At 33.9% G+C, this 19,099-nt stretch overlaps 3 protein-coding genes and 1 pseudogene across 3 annotated transcripts; 1 reads left to right on the plus strand and 3 right to left on the minus strand.

Annotated features, from left to right (window-relative positions):
* The first annotated feature begins 771 nt into the window (after positions 1–771).
* On the plus strand, positions 772–1,941 carry LOC108322634 (photosystem I reaction center subunit psaK, chloroplastic). The gene is made up of 3 exons (XM_017554785.2): positions 772–939; positions 1,263–1,343; positions 1,624–1,941. The coding sequence occupies exons 1-3, from the start codon at positions 859–861 to the stop codon at positions 1,849–1,851; spliced, it is 390 nt and encodes a 129-aa protein (XP_017410274.1). The 5' UTR covers positions 772–858; the 3' UTR covers positions 1,852–1,941.
* Positions 1,942–3,353: 1,412 nt separating this feature from the next.
* Positions 3,354–4,343, minus strand: LOC108322641 (uncharacterized; annotated as a pseudogene).
* Positions 4,344–5,486: 1,143 nt separating this feature from the next.
* Positions 5,487–10,780, minus strand: LOC108322640 (pentatricopeptide repeat-containing protein At4g21300). Its single transcript, XM_017554790.2, has 2 exons — positions 10,631–10,780; positions 5,487–8,604 (listed from the first exon to the last, which is right to left on the minus strand). Exon 2 carries the CDS (start codon positions 8,414–8,416, stop codon positions 5,870–5,872), a length of 2,547 nt encoding a protein of 848 aa, XP_017410279.2. The 5' UTR covers positions 8,417–8,604; positions 10,631–10,780; the 3' UTR covers positions 5,487–5,869.
* A 3,133-nt stretch (positions 10,781–13,913) lies between these two features.
* Positions 13,914–18,890, minus strand: LOC108322642 (probable inositol transporter 2). The gene is made up of 6 exons (XM_017554792.2): positions 18,660–18,890; positions 18,194–18,264; positions 16,156–16,491; positions 15,582–15,689; positions 14,913–15,500; positions 13,914–14,644 (listed from the first exon to the last, which is right to left on the minus strand). The coding sequence occupies exons 1-6, from the start codon at positions 18,790–18,792 to the stop codon at positions 14,171–14,173; spliced, it is 1,710 nt and encodes a 569-aa protein (XP_017410281.1). The 5' UTR covers positions 18,793–18,890; the 3' UTR covers positions 13,914–14,170.
* Between the last annotated feature and the right edge of the window lie 209 nt (positions 18,891–19,099).

Below are 19,099 nucleotides of genomic sequence, written 5' to 3' on the forward strand. Positions count from 1 at the left end.
CACATTGGATCAGTTTTAAACTGTCAAGATTCTAGAAAAGAAAGATCCAAATCAATCCAAACAAATTTATTTTAATTGATTATCAATTTTTTGGATCGCGTTTAATTTTTTTTTTTGAGTTAGGTTGGGAACATTCCTAATATTATCATATAAACTTTTATAACACAACGGCGATTCAACTTTCTTAACTATTCTAGTATTAAACTGTCTCATTCTATATATTTGTTGGTTTCAAAATCTATTCCAAATATCTATTATCCTGAAATAAGGAAGAAAAAATAAATTTAATGTAATTCCCATAGTTGACCTTTACTCCTTAAAATGACCTTAGTTTGAGACATTATTGTTGAATGAAATCACTAATTATATAAAATATATGGACTAAATATTCTATAATTTAATCCAATTTTTATCGAACATCACAAACTCAATAAATATAAATGAAAAAAAAGAATAAATGACTATAAACTCAACTTAATGTTAACTTTTTTTCTCTTTCCAATATAAACTTAACTTAATTTTATTTTTATAAAATATTTTTATTTTGTATTATAAATCTAATTAAATAATATAAATAAATAATTATATTATGCTATTTTATTTTGTGAAAAAGAGGGTGTTACATCGTGGCTGTTAAGACATTATCCATTATCCATTCCTCCAAATCATATAATGCCACATCGGACTAACGAATCTTTGGCCATCTCAATTTGGCCTTCTGAGGCCACAAATTCCTCATGTGGCTGCCATTAGATACATCATAGTCACAGAAGAAACCCACAAAACATTTCAAGAAAAGGGAGACTCAGAGAGAAGAAACCAAACATATTTTCATTTTCCTCTTCTTAGTTTTAACAAATGGCAACCACTGCAATGACCACTCTCCCCCAATTCACTGGTCTCAGACCCCAATTCTCAGCTGCCCCTGTGCAGAACTTGGTCAGCACATTTTATATTTACAAATTTACCATCTTTTTTTTAGTTTAGATATATGTTAGACACAGATTGCACATGATCTTGTTGTTTCTGCTCATATAATATAGATTTTCAGCTGAGCTTTTATTGTTGTTTCTCTACTTAGTTTTCAAAATACATTTATGGATATTAATTTTGATGTTTTAAAATATATTAAACCTTTTTAATATATCAACGTTATTTTAAAAAATCAGTAAGGAGACAGTAAAAAAGAACTGAATAGAGAATTTGAACTTTAGTTTCAATTGTATTGTGATTATGATAACTGGGTATGTTTTTGTTGACAGGTTGCTGTCCAACCCATGAGGCGCAAGGGGAAGGGTGGTCTGGGAGTTCGATGTGACTACATTGGTTCATCCACTAATCTGGTAGGATCTTATGAATTTCACTCATTTCTAAATTTTGTTGTTTCATTGGAGTACATTACAAAGCATAGCTTAATAGATAACAGCTCAGTTTTCAGAAGGGTACATAAGAAATTCTTGTTAATACATGCCTCAATCATGTGAATTGCTTGGTGGGTCTACAGAATGGTGCTAACAATCATACAGTTTCTTGTTCAATATGCAATGAAAAAGAAGTGAGAGAGAATATTGTTTATAGGATTGTTCTTAATATGATAGCTGAGATTGTTGAAATGTTGAACAGATTATGGTGGCTTCTACAAGCCTGATGCTGTTTGCTGGAAGGTTTGGATTGGCTCCATCAGCGAACAGGAAAGCCACTGCAGGGCTAAAGCTGGAGGTGAGGGACTCAGGCTTGCAGACTGGTGACCCTGCTGGGTTCACTCTTGCAGACACCTTGGCCTGTGGTGCTGTCGGCCACATCATTGGAGTTGGGGTTGTTCTTGGTCTCAAGAACATTGGTGCCCTTTAAACACCTTCAAAGTCTCATGCATCATGCATCTGTAATCAATTAGTCGTGTACTTTATTTTCACTTCACTCTTTCTTCTTTCTCAAGCTTAACTTCATCTTCATCTTATCCTCTCCCTTCTAAACACAGCAAAATGTAACTGTCATGAAATTCACAAGCATTCCCTTCGATACAAACGTGATAACAACGTAAAAGAACCCACAACTAAGAGAAAATCATTACATTTAAAATAAAATAGGTTTACCTATCTATGGGAGGCATTCAATAGAACTTAAAAATGTTTTTAGAAATATTTGGTAAGATGCAGAACAAAAAGGTATAGTTGAACCTACATACGCTTTTTAATTTTATAGAATTCAGACAGTAAATACACTATCCATCCACTTGTAGAGTGCAACAAATTTAAACTATACAAACTTTAACTTTCATGTTGCATTATAATTTCAACGGCAATACGATGCAAGAACTCATCCTCATAGTCAATAAAAATCAGATCACTAATCACTACTAATGACTTGTTCACTTGAATGAATTTATGGGAAAGTGATTGAATGGATTTGAAGATAAATTTTTTATTGTTTATTTGAATGGATTTTGGAAGTAAGTGAGAGTAAATTTGAAAGAAAAAATTTGTGAGAATTAGTGTAGGATTTGATTGATGTGACAAATTAAAAAAATGTACTTTCAAATTCACTCTCACCTACCTTAAAAATTCATTCAAATAAACAACAAAAAGTTTACCTTCAAATCCTCTCAAATCCATTCAATCACTCCTCCTCAAATCTATTCAAGTGAACAAAGCCTAAAAGTGAAGAGAAGATTTGCATCTTTAATTCATGTTAATTGGAAGTGTATGCCTCCAGAACTGAAACAAATACAAATTAACCTGGAAAATAATTGGTAAAACATAATATTGAAGTTGATAGCTGGTATGGTGCACTTATTTTTTAGTTTAAAAAACAAATTTCTTTAGTATATGCTCAGACATGAAAGGACGCCTACCAACAGTGTTTTTTTTTTCATATGCATAAATCTAAGAACCACAAGCTTACTGAACTTGAGCTCCTAACACTTGGTGCCAACACAATCGTAACACACGTTCTTACATGGGACAATGATTTGATGTTGTATTTCCAGTGTTACCCACAAAACTTCCTCAAAGTTTAGTTAGTATATTATTGAAAATAAGTAAATGATACTATAGTACACAATTGTCACGTCAGTTTCAACACTTAAATTATCCGAAGGCCTGAAATTGGTAGCAGCATACAATGACTAACATAAAAACTTTAATTAAGAATATCTGATGTTTGAAGTTCCACAAAAAAACTTAACATCCATAAAGACTAAGAGGTTTCTGTTAAACAAGAAATCTTCATCCTCTGTGAGGTAATGCTTTCAAACACGGGTTTTCCCCTTTGTCAAGAAACTCAAAATACACATTAAAAAGCTACTTTTTTACTTGCTACATCAAGTAATAATTTAGAGAAACAGCAGATGATTGTCATGCATCAGCTTCTGTATATTGTTGTCTTAACTCTTCATCTGCAGTCCTTAGAAATTGTTCCCAACCACTTCCCGGACTGGTATCCAAGTAATAAAAAAAAAACAGCTGTTTTCAGTCCTGGCCAAACAGCGCAACGATCTTCCACAATTCTAAACTCCACATCATTTCCTCTAGTATAAATTTGCTCTAATTCATCCCATGCAAACAACAAGGGCAATTTAAAGGCACCCCAAGGGTTGAAATCTATAACCTTCACTCTCTCATCCTTTGTTATATAAACATCCAATGTGTAGTTTTCTGACTCAAATTTAGCCCTCACATGATTGTTAAAAAATGCTAGTATCAATGAAAGGAGATCCTTCTTCTTTTCAAGTAAAACATAAATAAAAAGTAATAACCTCTCGTTGAGAAATTCCAATTAACTTATGATTTCGTACGAAACATCGAAATTCCATGTCTGGCTGAAGAGATGGATACCATTACAGAGTGCAAGAAAGAAACTATGGGGCCTGGCTGAAGATTTATCCTGGCATGAATCATACGCATGGCACAAGTCATGGACCAATGAGTCAGATGCTCAAAATAAAAGTGCAATGTCACTGAAACTGGTGCACCGAAGGGTACCAACAGTACCTATCCAAGCTGAATCTTTTGGGGCACTCCAATTAAGCTTGGGAAAGACTGCACCCCTAAGGTACACAATGGATTCCTTAATTTTCAATTCTAGTTCTGGAAAAGAAGGTGGTTGAAAACTTTCTGCAATCCCTCTGAAACCTTAAAATCTTCTTCCACATATGGATTATGAATTCTATTGGGTAATGCATCTTCATTTAAGACAGAAACAGGTAACAGGAAGGGCCCTCAGTCATCAAGAAGGTACTGAATAAATGACTCGGGAAGTTGATGAATTAATGTCTTGATGGATACAGATTTGAACTTTGGATACCACTCTTGAATATGACATCGATTCACCTCTTCCACTTTCATATTCTGTAACAGTGTTTCTCTACTAATTATAACCTGTTGAAGTCCCTGTTCTTTAACAATCGGTATCTGGTATTCCGTAACCAAGTATAAGAGACCAATTGGGTGGCTTAAGAAAATAGAACAGGCAGATTAGATTAGATTAGACGTTAGATAAGAACAATGAATGATAATTGGAGGGTTTTGATTGGACCAGTGGAGGATATAGATAATAAAGTCACCATTGACAAGGCAGGAAAATCTAAGTAAATATAGGATAGAAGCACTGCATTGAGATTATGCTTAGCTTTTTCAGTTGCTTTCTTTGTATTCATACACCAAGACTATCTTAATACTCCTTAAATTTCATAACTTGTCCAAGAATAAGTGGTAAACTAGATTTTCAATAAATATGAACTATTAAACTGTCTCCCTACCTAGACAACGCTCCTTGCAGCAGAGATAAAACTGCACGCATATTGTTGAGTTGAGATAGAATTAAGAGGTTTGGACTTAAGGAAAATTACCTCTTAAAGGACAAATATGATAGGCCACGTTAGTTGTGCTCAATTTCTTGTTTGGCTTGTTTATGAAATGCTTCATCACCAAAATAGATGCAGAATTTATATACTGTTGATGTCACTTCCTCTCCATCAACTACAACAAATAATATAAATTAATGTGTTCCAACCTAAGCAAAATATAAAGCATATCTTAGAAGGTAACAAAGGTTTGTCAAACTAAGGTATAGCTGATTAACACAACTAACAGCTTGTTTTGATAATAATAGTTGCAAACTGTTCGGTTGGAGGAAAATGGAGAAGACAGGAAGGCATACTTTGTTCTACACGTTGTAATTGTAAGCTACTCAATACAGTTTTTAGGAGCAGAATGAAAGAGCAAAATCCCTCCTTGCTCAATTTCAAATAATGATAAACAGTGGCCTTATTTTTTTCTATTAAGAGCCCTTACAGTTATTGCTGATCTTTTCATTCTTCCTGCATTTTGCACACTTTAACTAAAAGAAGAATATACCGCTGATAATTCTCCCATCACCGCATGCCCTAAGATACATTGCAAGGACATACAAGTACAACAGCCAAACCAAAGTCAACAAAATTTCCAAGACTTCGATATGAATCTACTTATACCTGAACATAACAAAAATTTCTGTTATGGTAAATGGGACAATAGATTGGAGTGCATAAATTCAACAAAAAGAAAAATTAAAAGAGAAGAAGGAGAATTATGTTCGACAAGTCATCAATGTGGGTTACAGAGGAAGGTAGAAGTAACAAGAATGATTGAAATAATTTAGCCAATCATGAAGCTCACAAACCATGTGGGTACAATTCTCAAGTAAATACTAGATTCAGGTGAGACTATTGGAAATATACCTTCGAAGAATAATTCTAACGTAATAAGTTGCTTAAGAGATAACTTAAAGCATACTCATACGTTTGGATAGAAGTTATGTTAAAATGATGAGTTGCATCAAGTATTTGCTATGATTATTACTGAGAATACGAAAGAAATCAATCATTCTTGTTTCAATGCCTGCCCATGATTTGAGGGTGCAATGGAAGGTATGGTTGAGGAATATAACCCTGTTTTCTCAGCTCAGGAAGGAGACTCTTCAGAATCAAATAGATCTCAACAGATTTTGGGTGATTTCCATCAGCAGCAGAAAACATATGGGTTCCCCCATTAACATCAATCCAACTATATCCAGGTATCTTCTGAACTCCTTTCTCCTTCATTAAACTTCTAATTTTAAGAACACTTGCCCATTCACCAGCATCCGCATGTACATTAGAAAGCAATACATAGTATCCAGAATTCTTTGGGTCCAGGTCTACAAGATGTCTTGAAGCTAGTTTAGCCAAGTCCACATTGCCATGGAGTCGGCAAGCTCCTAGCAATGTCCCCCAAACACCAGCATCTGGAGTGAATGGCATGCTCTTCATAGTATCAAATGCTTCATGCAAACGGCCAGCACGACCATACAAATCTACCATGCATGCATAGTGCTCCATCCTAGCACTGATACCATATTCTGTAGTCATGCGACGAAAGTAGTGTATGCCTTCATCAACTAAGCCTGCATGGCCACAAGCAGAAAGTATGACAAGAAAAGTAACATGGTCAGGGTGAATCCCAGCTCCTAACATCTCATGGAATAGGTCAAGGCATTCTCTAGGGAAACCATGGTTTCCATAGGCAGCAATGATGCTGTTCCATGACACTTCATTCTTCCCGTCCATCAAGTCAAACACACATCTAGCCAAAGCTAGTTTTCCACATTTAGAATACATATCTATCAGTGCACTTGCAACAAAAGTGTCAAAACTAAATGCATTTCTTATAACACAGGCATGCATCTCTTTCCCATAATAGAGTGCCGATAAATTTGAAGCAGCAGAGAGAGCAGATGATAGGCTCACAGTATCATACTTGGCTCCACTAATTCCCATTTGGCGGAAGAGATCAATGGCCATTTCTGGTTTTCCATTCTGTGAGAAGCTTGAAAGCATCGAGTTCCAACATACACTATCTCTTTGGGACATTCTTCTAAAAAATTCATACGCAAGATCCACTCTTCCGCATTTTGCATACATATCTGTTATGGCAGATCCCACATTAACTATATTCTCTAGTCGTTTCTTTAGAATATCACAATGCAACTCCTTGCCTAATTTTATAGCAGCCATTGCAGCACAAGCTGGCAGAACACTAGCCATGGTTAGGCAATTAGGAACCATTCCTTCTTTAATTAACCACCGGAAAATGTTTATAGCATCCCTATTCAGCCCATTAAGTACATAACCTGATATCATAGCTGTGCAAACCGCAACATCAACCAAAGTATTCAGCTGGAAAATCTTGAATGCCATCTTTACATCTCCACCCTTGAAGTATATGTCAATAAGAGCACTCTTCAAATAGACATCAAAAGGCACCCTATGTCGCACTATGTAACCATGAACTTCCTTACAATGTTTAAGACTCCCACTTTTAAGGAGAGAAGGAAGGAAACTTGCAAAAGTAACCGCATCTGGTTTGACACCAGCAGAGATCATTGCATTAAACAAAGGTGCAGCCTCATCTGAAAATCCATTTTGTACATATCCAGCCATCAATCCGTTCCAACTTACTATATCAGTTTGTGACATTGTATTAAATAACTTGTGAGCATCTAAAAGGTTCCCGCATTTTGAATACATGGCAACAAGTGTATTTGCTACCTGAGGATCAAACTCAAATCCACTACCAATAACAAGACCATGAAGCTGAGTACCAACACAAAATTTCCCTTTCATAGCACATATAGACAAAATACAAGTATATGTCACTGAATTAGGCCTACTATAAGAGGTCCTCATGTCACGAAAAGTCCCTATTGCATTTTCAAAATCTCCAATTTTCACATAACCATGAAGCATCACATTCCACAAAATGGTGTCTCTCTGGGGCAATTCATCAAACACAAGTCGTGCATCATGAATATAACCATTGTCTGCATACAACTTGATCAAAGCACTACCGACAAACAAGTCCACATGAAATCCCATCAATCGAGCCATGTTATGAATCACCATACACAACGGCACATTATTCAAACCACCACAAGCTTTAATCACATAAGGGAATGTGTATTTGTCAGGTGAAACTTTACTACCCAACATCTTGAAGTAAAACAACAAAGCAAAATCAAACCACTCCAACATGTAAAGCCCTCTTATCATCCAATTCCAGGGAAGAGCGTGGCACAGTTCAAGCCTGAAGAACAAGTTTCCTGCATCCTTGATTCTAACACAAAGAACATACAGGCCCAAAATTCTGGAACTCAGTGAGCAAATATCATTCATACCACCAACAACGACTTGAGTGTGGACTTGTCTAACTTGTTGAAGCAAAGAAGCATCTGAACAAGCCCGGAACAAATATTCCAAATGGGTTGTGAGAGAATCTTGGGTCTCCGGGGCCAAAAGATGTGATTTCGAGATAACATTGTTGCCTATGTTTGTTGCTGTGTGCATGAATTTGGACCTTGAAATTGCGAGTCTAAACATAGAGCATAGATTTTGAGATAACATTGTTGCCTATGTTTGTTTCTGTGTGCATGAATTTGGACCTTGAAATTGAGTCTAGACATAGGGCATATATTTAACTTTGGATACCACTCTTGAATCTGACATTGATTCACCTCTTCCACTTTCATATTCTGTAACAGTAGTTTATCTATCAAATATAACCTGTTGAAGTCCCTCTTCATCAACAATATCTGGTATTTAGTAACCATAAGTATAAGAGATCAATTGGGTTGCTTAAGAAAAAAGAACATGCAGATTAGATCAGATTAGATATTACACAAGAATAGTGAATGATAATTGGAGGGTTTTGATTGGATCAGTGGAGGATATAGATAATAAAGTCACTATTGAGATTATGCTGTAGCTTTTTCAGTTGCTTTCTTTGTATTCATGCACCAAGACTATCTTAATACTCCTTAAATTTCAAATCTTCTTGTGCTCAAATAAATGATAAACTTGATTTTCGATGAACCTGAACTATTAAATTGTCTCCCTCGACAGCCATTCTTGCAACAGATATAAAACTAGGCATATGTAATTACGTACAGACTAAATCCGTAAGTAACTGAGTACACACAGATCAAAATCCATAGGTCAGATCCGTATATCATTATGTACAAATTATAATCTGTAAATTACCTAAATAAACATTTTCTTAAAATTGGTGTATTTTTCCTGGAATTATTGCTGCGTGAGTATAACTGTAATTATTGCTGAAACAATTGACCACATAAAGAAGTCAATTTAGGGTGGTAATTTAGAGGCATACTTCAACTATGTTGTCGTAAGGACTAGAGTGAGTTCAGAGACTCTACACATAACACTATTGATTATTAAAATCAATGCATAGAAGGGAGAATTTGGTTCCTAAATTTAATTTACAATAATAATTTAATTATGTTACCGGACTTAAAAAGATTCAGTTTGACTCTGCATATGCCATAATATCTTAACTGCATAGGGTAACAAATGTACCATTTATTCAATTTGAAGGTCCAAAAGATATTAAACAATCACATTTGGTTTCAATATCTATTTAACAAAATGCATTACTATTGAAATTGCACAAAGGAGAAACTATTGAAACCCTTAGCAGGTTCTGTTAACTACCATAAGGGAATAGAATTAAAAAGACATACACATAAGATTTCTATATTATATTAATTTGAGAATTTAAGGTCCAATTATAAATATATCATATTTCCTAGTTGAATTGTTTAGGAGCATATTTACTATGTTAGGTTCAATATAAAAGATTCATAAACAGTTTTCAAAAGTTGAGAACAAAACAAAAATATTCTCTACTCTAGATTAGATATATTTCAGGACTTGAGTTGGGAAGAAGCTTGGTACAATTTCAATTGGCCAAAAAGTGTTCCAGTCTCAATTTGAAGGGATTGAACTTTGTACTCAAGTTCTTGTATATATTGAGTCTTTCTTTGTTTTGAACGCACGATAGATGGTTGATTAATTACTATTATATACAAAACAACAATACTTGTTTAGAATAACTAAAGAAATGCATAACAACTACTGAGTTACACAGACTAAAAGTTAATGAAACTAGAAAGTAATACGTTTGGCATCTTGTATGTTCAACATTCCTAAAAGGTGGAATGGCATATTACTACAAATTAAATTTCCCAAAGAAGAAAAAAGCACGTCTATGTTAATCAAAAACATCAAATATATCAGTCACATAACAATGAATGTTAAAGTAAAGTCTTCGAAACAGAATTTGATCCATAAGACTTTCCAACAAACAATTTACGCCCTTGTGAAAATGTGTACCCAACTTCAAGAATTTCATACAATAAGACTATACGAAATTACACACATAAAAACAGTATTCTCATGCTCGAAGGTTGGTCACTTGAATTGAAAGGTGTGCGGCAATAATTACGACGTTATTAGAAATAAGAATAATGACGTTAGCCATAGACAAAGTTGATTGGCAAGTGTGAATGAAAAAACCAATGAAACGAGTACAACAAGTTTTCAAGACATGCATTCTTGACATAAGGATTCCCAGTGAGCAAAACAAAAACAAAATTATTCTAGCCTAAACAGGTACTAACAACCTATTCATGATCGTTTAGACATTAAGACCTGAAAATAATATCATATCATAATTAAATTAAACTACTATATTATCTACATTTAATCTAAGATCAAAAGTGGATTGCAGCCATATATGTATAATGAAGGAAAACGTACTTAAACCATATGACAACTACTTCTGCATCACATCCGACCGTCTACGATGACCTCAGACAATGCTCTCTGTTTCAGATTCTCTATGTATCAAGTTTCTGTGTGGTTTGGGTGTTGGCGTTGAGTTCTTCGTTATGTATTTGGAGTTCTCTGCGTTCCCACCACTCTCGGTTTCTTTCTCTATTCCGTTTCACAGATAGGCAGCCCAAGCTACAAATTATTGGGTTGGGCCATTTTAGGGTTTTAGCTTTGCCAATTACTTTTTGCACTTCACAGTTTCTCCCATAAAGTGTTAAAAAGCTTAAAATGTTCGTGCTTTATATTTTTTTAATGGTAAAATTTGAAAACATACTAAAAATTATACAATTTTAAATTTATACGTAATTTAAAAATATATTCTGAATTATATAATACAAAATATATATGAAAATGTTTCCTAATTAACAAGATATATAAATATAAAACCTAATAAATAATTCATCGAATGCAAGGTAAATATTTATAGATTATTTATTTATTTATTTGGTCTTTACCAAGAATGCAAGTAGCAAAAAGAATAAACTCATGAACCGAATGCAGTGATCTATTGTATCATACAGAAATAATTAAGAGCAAATATATAGTGTACCGAGAAGTGCTTATAGTGTACTTTTAAGATTTAATGAATTTAAAATTAAGGATTAGATATATAAAAGCAAATTGAACAGTGTTAATTAATCATTATTAGGTTTTTGTTTGTGATAGATGCATAAACTAGAGCACACAAATGGAAGAAGCTAGACCTTCAGCTGAAATTTCAGAGATGAAAAAAATAAAAAGAAAATTTGGAGAGTAAGGTTGGTGATAGTAAGTAATTGGTAGAAAATAAGTTACCAAATCATTATTCTATTGTTTAGGATTAAAAATCTATATATTATTTTTTGATAGGCAGTAAAAACCTATTAAAAATATTTATTATTTTAAGATTTTAGAATAGAAATAATATGGTATAAAAAACTTCATAATTAAATACCGTAATAGGTGAGTGTGATGTGATTTTTTGAAATTATTTGATGAAGGTGTTTACTACTTGCTAATTCTTTGACTTACTGAGTGGAGGTTAAGCAGTCTGAGGTTTGTCTTGTTGGATAAGGATTTTGTATTTGATTTTGGGGCTAATATCTGATGTGATGCTGTTTTCAAATAATATGAGCCACACTTCAAAGCATTGTTTTTCTCATTCAACAATGAGACTCCTTATTATTCCATCCTTTGGTCTCGGCTACAAAACCAATGACAGAAGAAAATTGACACAATAACCACAATTCCAAACATCATCAATGTCCATGTTGTGCCAATGGCTTCTGTCTATTACGAAAGGGATTCGAAAGCGTAAGGTTGAAAATCCAAATAGTTCTGGACGCTATTACTTTCCAAGATCCCATAGTCTATTAATAAATATAATATGTAAAATTAAATGTATATTACTGACAACAATTGGAATTGAAACAACTTGTTTTCTTGTCCTTTCCCTCCCAATAAATGATAGGAGTGTACACCCCTTTTATAGTCAACCTACTCTATAAGCAGCTTATGAAGCTTATGGTTGAAAATGAACTTGACAGATATTATTTTATTAGACTTACTTAATTCACGCAGTGTGAATCTCATTCGATTTTATCTAAGGTAAGTTCAATTCGACTAGTTCAAGATAGTTCAATTCTATTTTATTTAAGGTGAATTTGACATAATTTAATTAAGATGTGTCCAACTAATTTAGTTGAAGGGAGATTTAATTTAATTTAATGTGTTATGGAATTAATTAGACTTAACTTAAAGTGAATTAAGTGAACTCGATCTAATACGAAGTCAACTATATTCGGTCCAACATATTCTTAGAAGTCTTTCTTAATAATATCGCTTAATATCCTATTTTGTCTCCTGTTTCGCTCGAAAATGTCAAATTAGTCCATCCTTTAAAAAATGCGTCAATTACGTCCTCACTTAGTAAAATTTGCATCAATTAAATCCCTTCCGTTAAATCCGTACAAACGGCGTTAATTATCTTGAAATGCAAATTTTATTAAGTGAGGATGTAATTGACGCATTTTTTAAAAGATGGACTAATTTAACATTTTCGAACGAAACTGGAGACAAAATAGAGTATTAAGCTTAATAATATTTAACGTGAACTTGACATGTTTCAAGATTAATATGAGTTTTGACTTGATTTGGTCTGATTCAATCCGATATAACATGAATCTAAATTGATTTAAATGAGATAGACCTAACTCAACTTGAATTAAGTTTAAGTTCCGCATCTAGACAAGACTTGCTTTGGTTCATGTCAAACAACTTAAAACATCACAATATGACTTAGATTAATTTAAGTCCTATTTAACTTTAATTCAGTTTAAATTTGAATCGAATATTTTTATGAAGATCATTTAAATATTTTATTTTGAAATAAACTTTTTACTTTAAAAGTTGGTTCGTAGATTAGCCTGTGCCATAAGGCTTTTTTGTTGGCATTTGATCTGTGAACTTTTAATTATGTGGAATTTTTGGCCTTATAGACTTTTTTTTTTACTCAAACTCATGAACACGACGAAATCCTGTAAACTGGACCAGCTCTAACTATCACCCATGCCTTTTTCTAATAAATTAAATACAAAAATACAGTAGGACATATTTTTATATTTCTAGTTTGCATTAATCAATAAATGGAGCACAATATAAAAAACGTGTTATGTGACTTGTATAATTGTGCTATGCGTTCCTTTTGTCTAGCATCAATCCAAGCTTTATAATTTTAATACGTTATTGAAGTTACGAATTCATTAGAAATCATCACCAACGGGTGGATGCCCACCAAGTATCAAATCCTTTAAATTTGACCCACACACTGAATTGTCCATGAAGATACACTTGCAACTTAAATTTGTCCAGATTCGAGTATGCTAATAAAATATACACTTTTTCTAATATTAACTTTTCGACAGATTAATTTTTATTATGTGAATTTCATTATTTAACTTCCACCAATACAGAATCTTGTATTAATTTTAATAAAAAAAAAGAATTAGAAAAACAGTATGTATTGCTTGGTTTTTTCCTATTTATCATAATATGAATTCAGAGCAGTGCAAAATTCAAAGGGACTGCAAGAAGCTACAGAAAAATACTTTCTCAAACGTTTTCTTGTGTTGTTACCATTAGCTGGTGTAAAGAAGAAAAAAGAAGCCAAATAGAAGATGGTTACGTTAGAAGATCAAATTCTTTATATTGAATAAGTTTCAAGAAAATGTAAAGCAATAGATAATAATTTAATATTTTTTATTAGTTCACAAAGAAGAACTTAATATCAATCCTCTAGGGATCTCACAAGGATTTTCAGCAACCCAGCTAATCAACTACATACACATTAGGGCTAAAATTCTAACTATCACAAATCTTACCCAAAGAAACCATTGTCAATACCATATTTCACAAGCCACTTAATTCACTATTTAAAGCTACAACAACTAAACATGACTCAAACAAGGTTCTTTGTTCTTGTTTGAGTCAGTGCTTCTCAGTGCCAGAATATCTCTTCTGCCAAAACTTAAACTGCAATGATCTTTGTTCCAGCATCTTCTCCACTTCTTCCATTGGAACCCCTTTGGTCTCAGGTACATATATAACGACAAAGAAAATGGCCACAACGGCTACAATTCCAAACATCATGAATGTCCACGCTGTCCCAATAGCTTCTGTCAAGGACAAAAAGGATTCTGAAACAATGAGGTTGGAAATCCAAACAGTTGTTGATGCCATTCCTCCACAGATTCCTCTGTACCTCAAGGGATAGATTTCAGAGTTCACAACCCATGGAACAGTTCCCATCCCAGGTGAGAAGAAAATTATGTAAAGCGCAAGGCCTACTAAGGCGGTCCAACCATATTTGCTAGGACACCCCCTAGTGTACCATGCCCTATGATCACTGCCACACAAATTCTTTGTGATAACATTGGAGATCAGACATGCCCCGGGTAAAAGCTGCAAATTTAACAGAAATTGGTGTCAATGGATATAAAATGCAAAATTATTGTCAACATTTGGAATTGAAAGAACTTGTTTCATTGCTTTCCCTCCCAATAATTGACAGTAATAGCTAGACATGCAAAATCCAGCCATATGCATTATGTGTGGTCTTGAAATAACTTGTTTTCTAGCCCTTCCCTCCCAGTAATTGGTAAGAGTTTTGTGAACCGCAAAATCGAAACATGGTGTTGGCAAAATGAAAAAGGGTGGAATGGATTTGTACCTTGTCATCGGCAGCACAAAAACCACAAGATGGTGAAGCCTTTAGGCATGTCATGCAACTCCATTCATTAGGGTTCAGAGCTGCTTTGTAATCAGGACATGTGTTGTTGAACTGAGAGGTTCCAATGGCACTCACCATTGGAGCATGAATTTCACTTTCTCGAAAAGAGACAGTTAGCATAGCCAGGGAGAACACAACTCCACACAAACTGATCAGAGCAAGCTTTTTCCTCCCAGTCTTGTCAATAAAGTATATACTCACAATTGAACCAAATGCATTCAGACCAGCTATGATGAGTGACAGAAGCAGTGCTGTTCTGTTAGATGCAAAACCAGCTAACTGAACAATGGTGGGGCTGTAGTACATCACAGTGTTGATCCCCACAAACTGCTGGAAGATTAGAAGACCCATGCCTGCATATAAACCTCTTCTCACAGCTGGGGTTCTCAACAGTTTGATCAAGCTGACATTCTCTGATGATTCCTTAATTTCCATATCAACTGATTCCTTCAAAGCCTGAATTTCACTTTCAACTTCGCTAGGCGGGTAAATCTTTTTCAGAATTGCTTTTGCCTCCTCTTCCCTACCCTGTGGGAACAAAAATGTAACAACAATTAAGATTTACAGTTTCACGTATCAATGAAAATTGATCAACGATGATGATCCGACCTTTCGGTACAGCCAACGAGGTGATTCTGGGAGTGTCAACATTAATACAACTTGAACCAAAGCTGGTGCTGCTGCTACCCCTAACATCCACCTCCATGTCCCTGGTGCCTGAATGACAAAAACATGAACAAACTCATTTACCATACACTAGATGAACAAAAGAACACCCAGAGAAAAGTTCAATGATCCACCACATTTTAATTTTAAAACCAACCTTCTGTATGCAAATGGAAATGGATTCTCTCATGTATGTTCAATTTCTTTCCTAGTAAACGTTAAATAGCTAATGCCCATCTAACACTATCAATAAGGAGAGATACATGACAAAAACTTGGATGCCCTTCCTTATATGTGTTTATTACTATTTTTCAATCAGTATCAGAAAAGTTTCACCCTAGTTACCCTCTTTACCCCATGGATTCAGTGGTTAAACTATAAATTTTGATTAGAGAACAGCTTCAGAGACACTCGGGGAATCGCATGCATGAAAAAAACCATTTAATGAACACCAACATAGATCAGGCATGTCTGAAAAATTTGTAAGAAAGTGAAAAGTGACAGCACAGTTTCCCACCTTGGTGAAGGCCAAGTTGATGAGGTATGAAAGGAACTGTCCTCCAGTGATGAGAAAACTGTTGAGACTCACAAGGGCTCCTCTTACTCGGGTTGGTGAAGCCTCTGAAATGTAGAGGGGCGATGCCATTGAAGCCATACCAACACCAATGCCAACGAACACACGACCCACAATGAGAACAGCTGGGCTTTTCGCAGCAGCCATAATAGCAGACCCAACAAAAAAGAGGATATCTGCTAGAACAATTCCTTTCTTTCTTCCAAATCGATCGTTGATCCATCCTCCAACTGAAGCCCCGATGATTGCTCCAGCAATTGCAGTACTCACTATGGCTTCCTGAGATTTTTTACAAATCACACAAAATGAGAATACCAAAAGTCACACATCACCATAAATTTCTTTTACAGCAAAGAACCACAGTTTCAGATTTGTGGCACCCCAATTGTAATTTACTCACAATTCCAATTCATTGACACATACTATACAGCACACCATGAAATTGAACTCAAACAGTTAGATGAAAAAAGTAAAATTGAAAAAAAAATTACAAAAATCTGACCTTTATCACAGATAAGAGGCCATTTAGTAGTAATTAAAGAATGGAACTAAATTAGAACTAAAGTGAACCACAAGTTACTTCCTTCTCTTAATTAACTGTTTGATGATTGATTACGCAGGTTAAGAATATAATTAGGATTTGGGGGATTTTCAGTGGTTACTGTAGCTGGTGCTCGATTTTGCTTTGTTGGCCAACACCCCAACGGGACCAACGGAACATTTCTTCAGCTAACACATGTCAACTTTTCAGGTGATCATACCCTTTTTCAATTTATTATTATTATTATTATTATTTTGTATTATAATATATGAAAAAACATTTATTCATACGCACGCATCTCCAGAAATATTGCTTTTCTATTTTACTCTACCAATCAAGTAAAAGAGTACTGTTGTAAAAATTAAAGGTTTTCATTAATTAAACATCACCCACCATAAAATGATATTTTAAAATTAGATTTTTATAACTATAAATTGCATTTATTTCATATTTTACAGTGTGATTAACACAGACCATGTATTTGGTTTGTGGTAGGTTCATTTTCCAAAGCATCCTAACGTGAAAGGAACAAATCCATGACGGCAGTTCATTTAATGTGCAAATAAAGCTTAAAACAAGCATTAACCGAATTCAGGGCTTAGATATACGCAAGGGCAATGTTAATTATGGGAATAAAAAAACTGGGTTACTTTAATAATATTAAATAATAGTTAATTTAATTAACTGGATCTCATCCCGTGAATCGGGATCATGGAATTCAAAAGTTCTTGAACGAACATTAAATAATATTATCTTGAAAAAAAAACCCTTAATTCGTGCTAAGTTAAGATTTATCTTTAAAGATAATAAGAAAAATATATCACTGAGAAACCAAGTCATGGTTTTCACACTCCCAGTAAATTATGAATAAAATATGAAAAATAGAAAAAATAAATAAAACTTTACTACCAAATACTGGATCGATTTTCTGTGTTAACTCTGGTGGCAAAAATATTTACTTTTTAATAAAATTTCAATTTAAATACGGCAAAACGAAAACTTACCTCAAAATTAGTAAAAACGACAGGTGATTATCAAATACAAACTTTCATCTTCTTCCTAAACTAGTTAGTGTTTTAATCTCTTTAATCTGCCCTAAAATAAATGATGAAATACTTTTTTTTTTCTTAATTACGACCATCATAATTATTTTATTTAAAATTGAGAATATTTCTTGAAAAGAGGAAGCTATTTTAATAAAAATTATATGTAAAAAGATATATTTATTATTTCTCATGTGTGTAAAAATATGGAATATGTGGATTATAATAGTATGAGTGTTTGAAACATAGAAAAAGATGAGTTTGTTTTTTGTGCAAGTTGGTGGCTGAGAACAGAGAAGATGTAAGAAAGGGCATTAAAGTCCATGAAAGTAGGTTTGGAGTCACAAGAATTTTGAATTCATTGAAAGACTGAAACTGCATCAAAGATTAATATTACCTGAAGCCAAGTTTTTCTATCCACTTCTTTGAATTCATCTCTGATATACAACAGAGCCCCAGATATAACTCCTGCACTTACAATCATCAACCCAATTACAAACAAACCATAATAACAACACTAATCATATTATTATCTGCTTATGTAAATATATTAATCATATGATAAAAATAAACCTCATGCACCCTTTTGAAATATACTAATCTATCATAATTAATATGATCCAGAATATACAGCAGTTTCCAACATAATAAATGAGTGATTTTGTGGTTAGAACTCAGAAAAGCTTGCAGATGAAAGTGGGAATGGTGAGAAGGTGAGAAACAGAGGAAAGGGTTGTTTCATTACACGAAACTGGAAAAACAAAACAAGATTTTTGATGTTTTTTTTTGAGAGAGAGAGAGGAGAAAATGGTTAAAAATGGAGTATGGTAAGTTAGATTTTTTTTCCTTTTTCTGTTATTTACCAGTGTCATAACCAAAGAGAAGACCACCGATTCCAGCAGAGAAAGCAAGGCGAAGAACGTAAGGGTTTTTCCATGAAAGAGATAAACATTCTCTGAAAGCTGAGATATCAGCCTCAGGCACACCTCCTTCCATGGGAAGAGAAAAGAAGAAGAGAAAGAGGAAAAACAACGTTGGTGTTTTTTGTTTGAGCAAAGGTTGTGTGTTGAGTTTGAGATACGGAGAGAAGAGACTGCAATGGGTAGTGTATTTATAATGGAACAAAAATGTTATGATGACGAGTTTGGACACTAATAATGGAGTCAAAATGCTTTTCGTTTTCTTTTTCACTTCTCTCTTTTCTAATATTAAAGATCAATTCTTTTTCTCACCACAGAAAAAATAAATAAATATGAAGGATAAAGACAATAATCAATCTGGCATGCAAGATACGTTAACAAAA

Source organism: Vigna angularis, chromosome 4 (genome assembly GCF_016808095.1).
Source record: "Vigna angularis cultivar LongXiaoDou No.4 chromosome 4, ASM1680809v1, whole genome shotgun sequence".
NCBI classification, from domain to species: Eukaryota; Viridiplantae; Streptophyta; class Magnoliopsida; order Fabales; family Fabaceae; genus Vigna; species Vigna angularis.

Coding starts and splice junctions, on each gene's coding strand:
- LOC108322634 (XM_017554785.2), top strand. CDS start 859: ATGGCAACCACTGCAATGACCACTCTCCCCCAATTCACTGGTCTCAGA. Junction 940..1,262: donor CTGCCCCTGTGCAGAACTTG/GTCAGCACATTT, acceptor TTTTGTTGACAG/GTTGCTGTCCAACCCATGAG. Junction 1,344..1,623: donor TTGGTTCATCCACTAATCTG/GTAGGATCTTAT, acceptor AATGTTGAACAG/ATTATGGTGGCTTCTACAAG.
- LOC108322640 (XM_017554790.2), bottom strand. CDS start 8,416: ATGTTATCTCAAAATCTATGCTCTATGTTTAGACTCGCAATTTCAAGG.
- LOC108322642 (XM_017554792.2), bottom strand. CDS start 18,792: ATGGAAGGAGGTGTGCCTGAGGCTGATATCTCAGCTTTCAGAGAATGT. Junction 18,265..18,659: donor TCTCTTTGGTTATGACACTG/GTAAATAACAGA, acceptor TTGTAAGTGCAG/GAGTTATATCTGGGGCTCTG. Junction 15,501..15,581: donor CTCGTTGGCTGTACCGAAAG/GTCGGATCATCA, acceptor TTGTTCCCACAG/GGTAGGGAAGAGGAGGCAAA.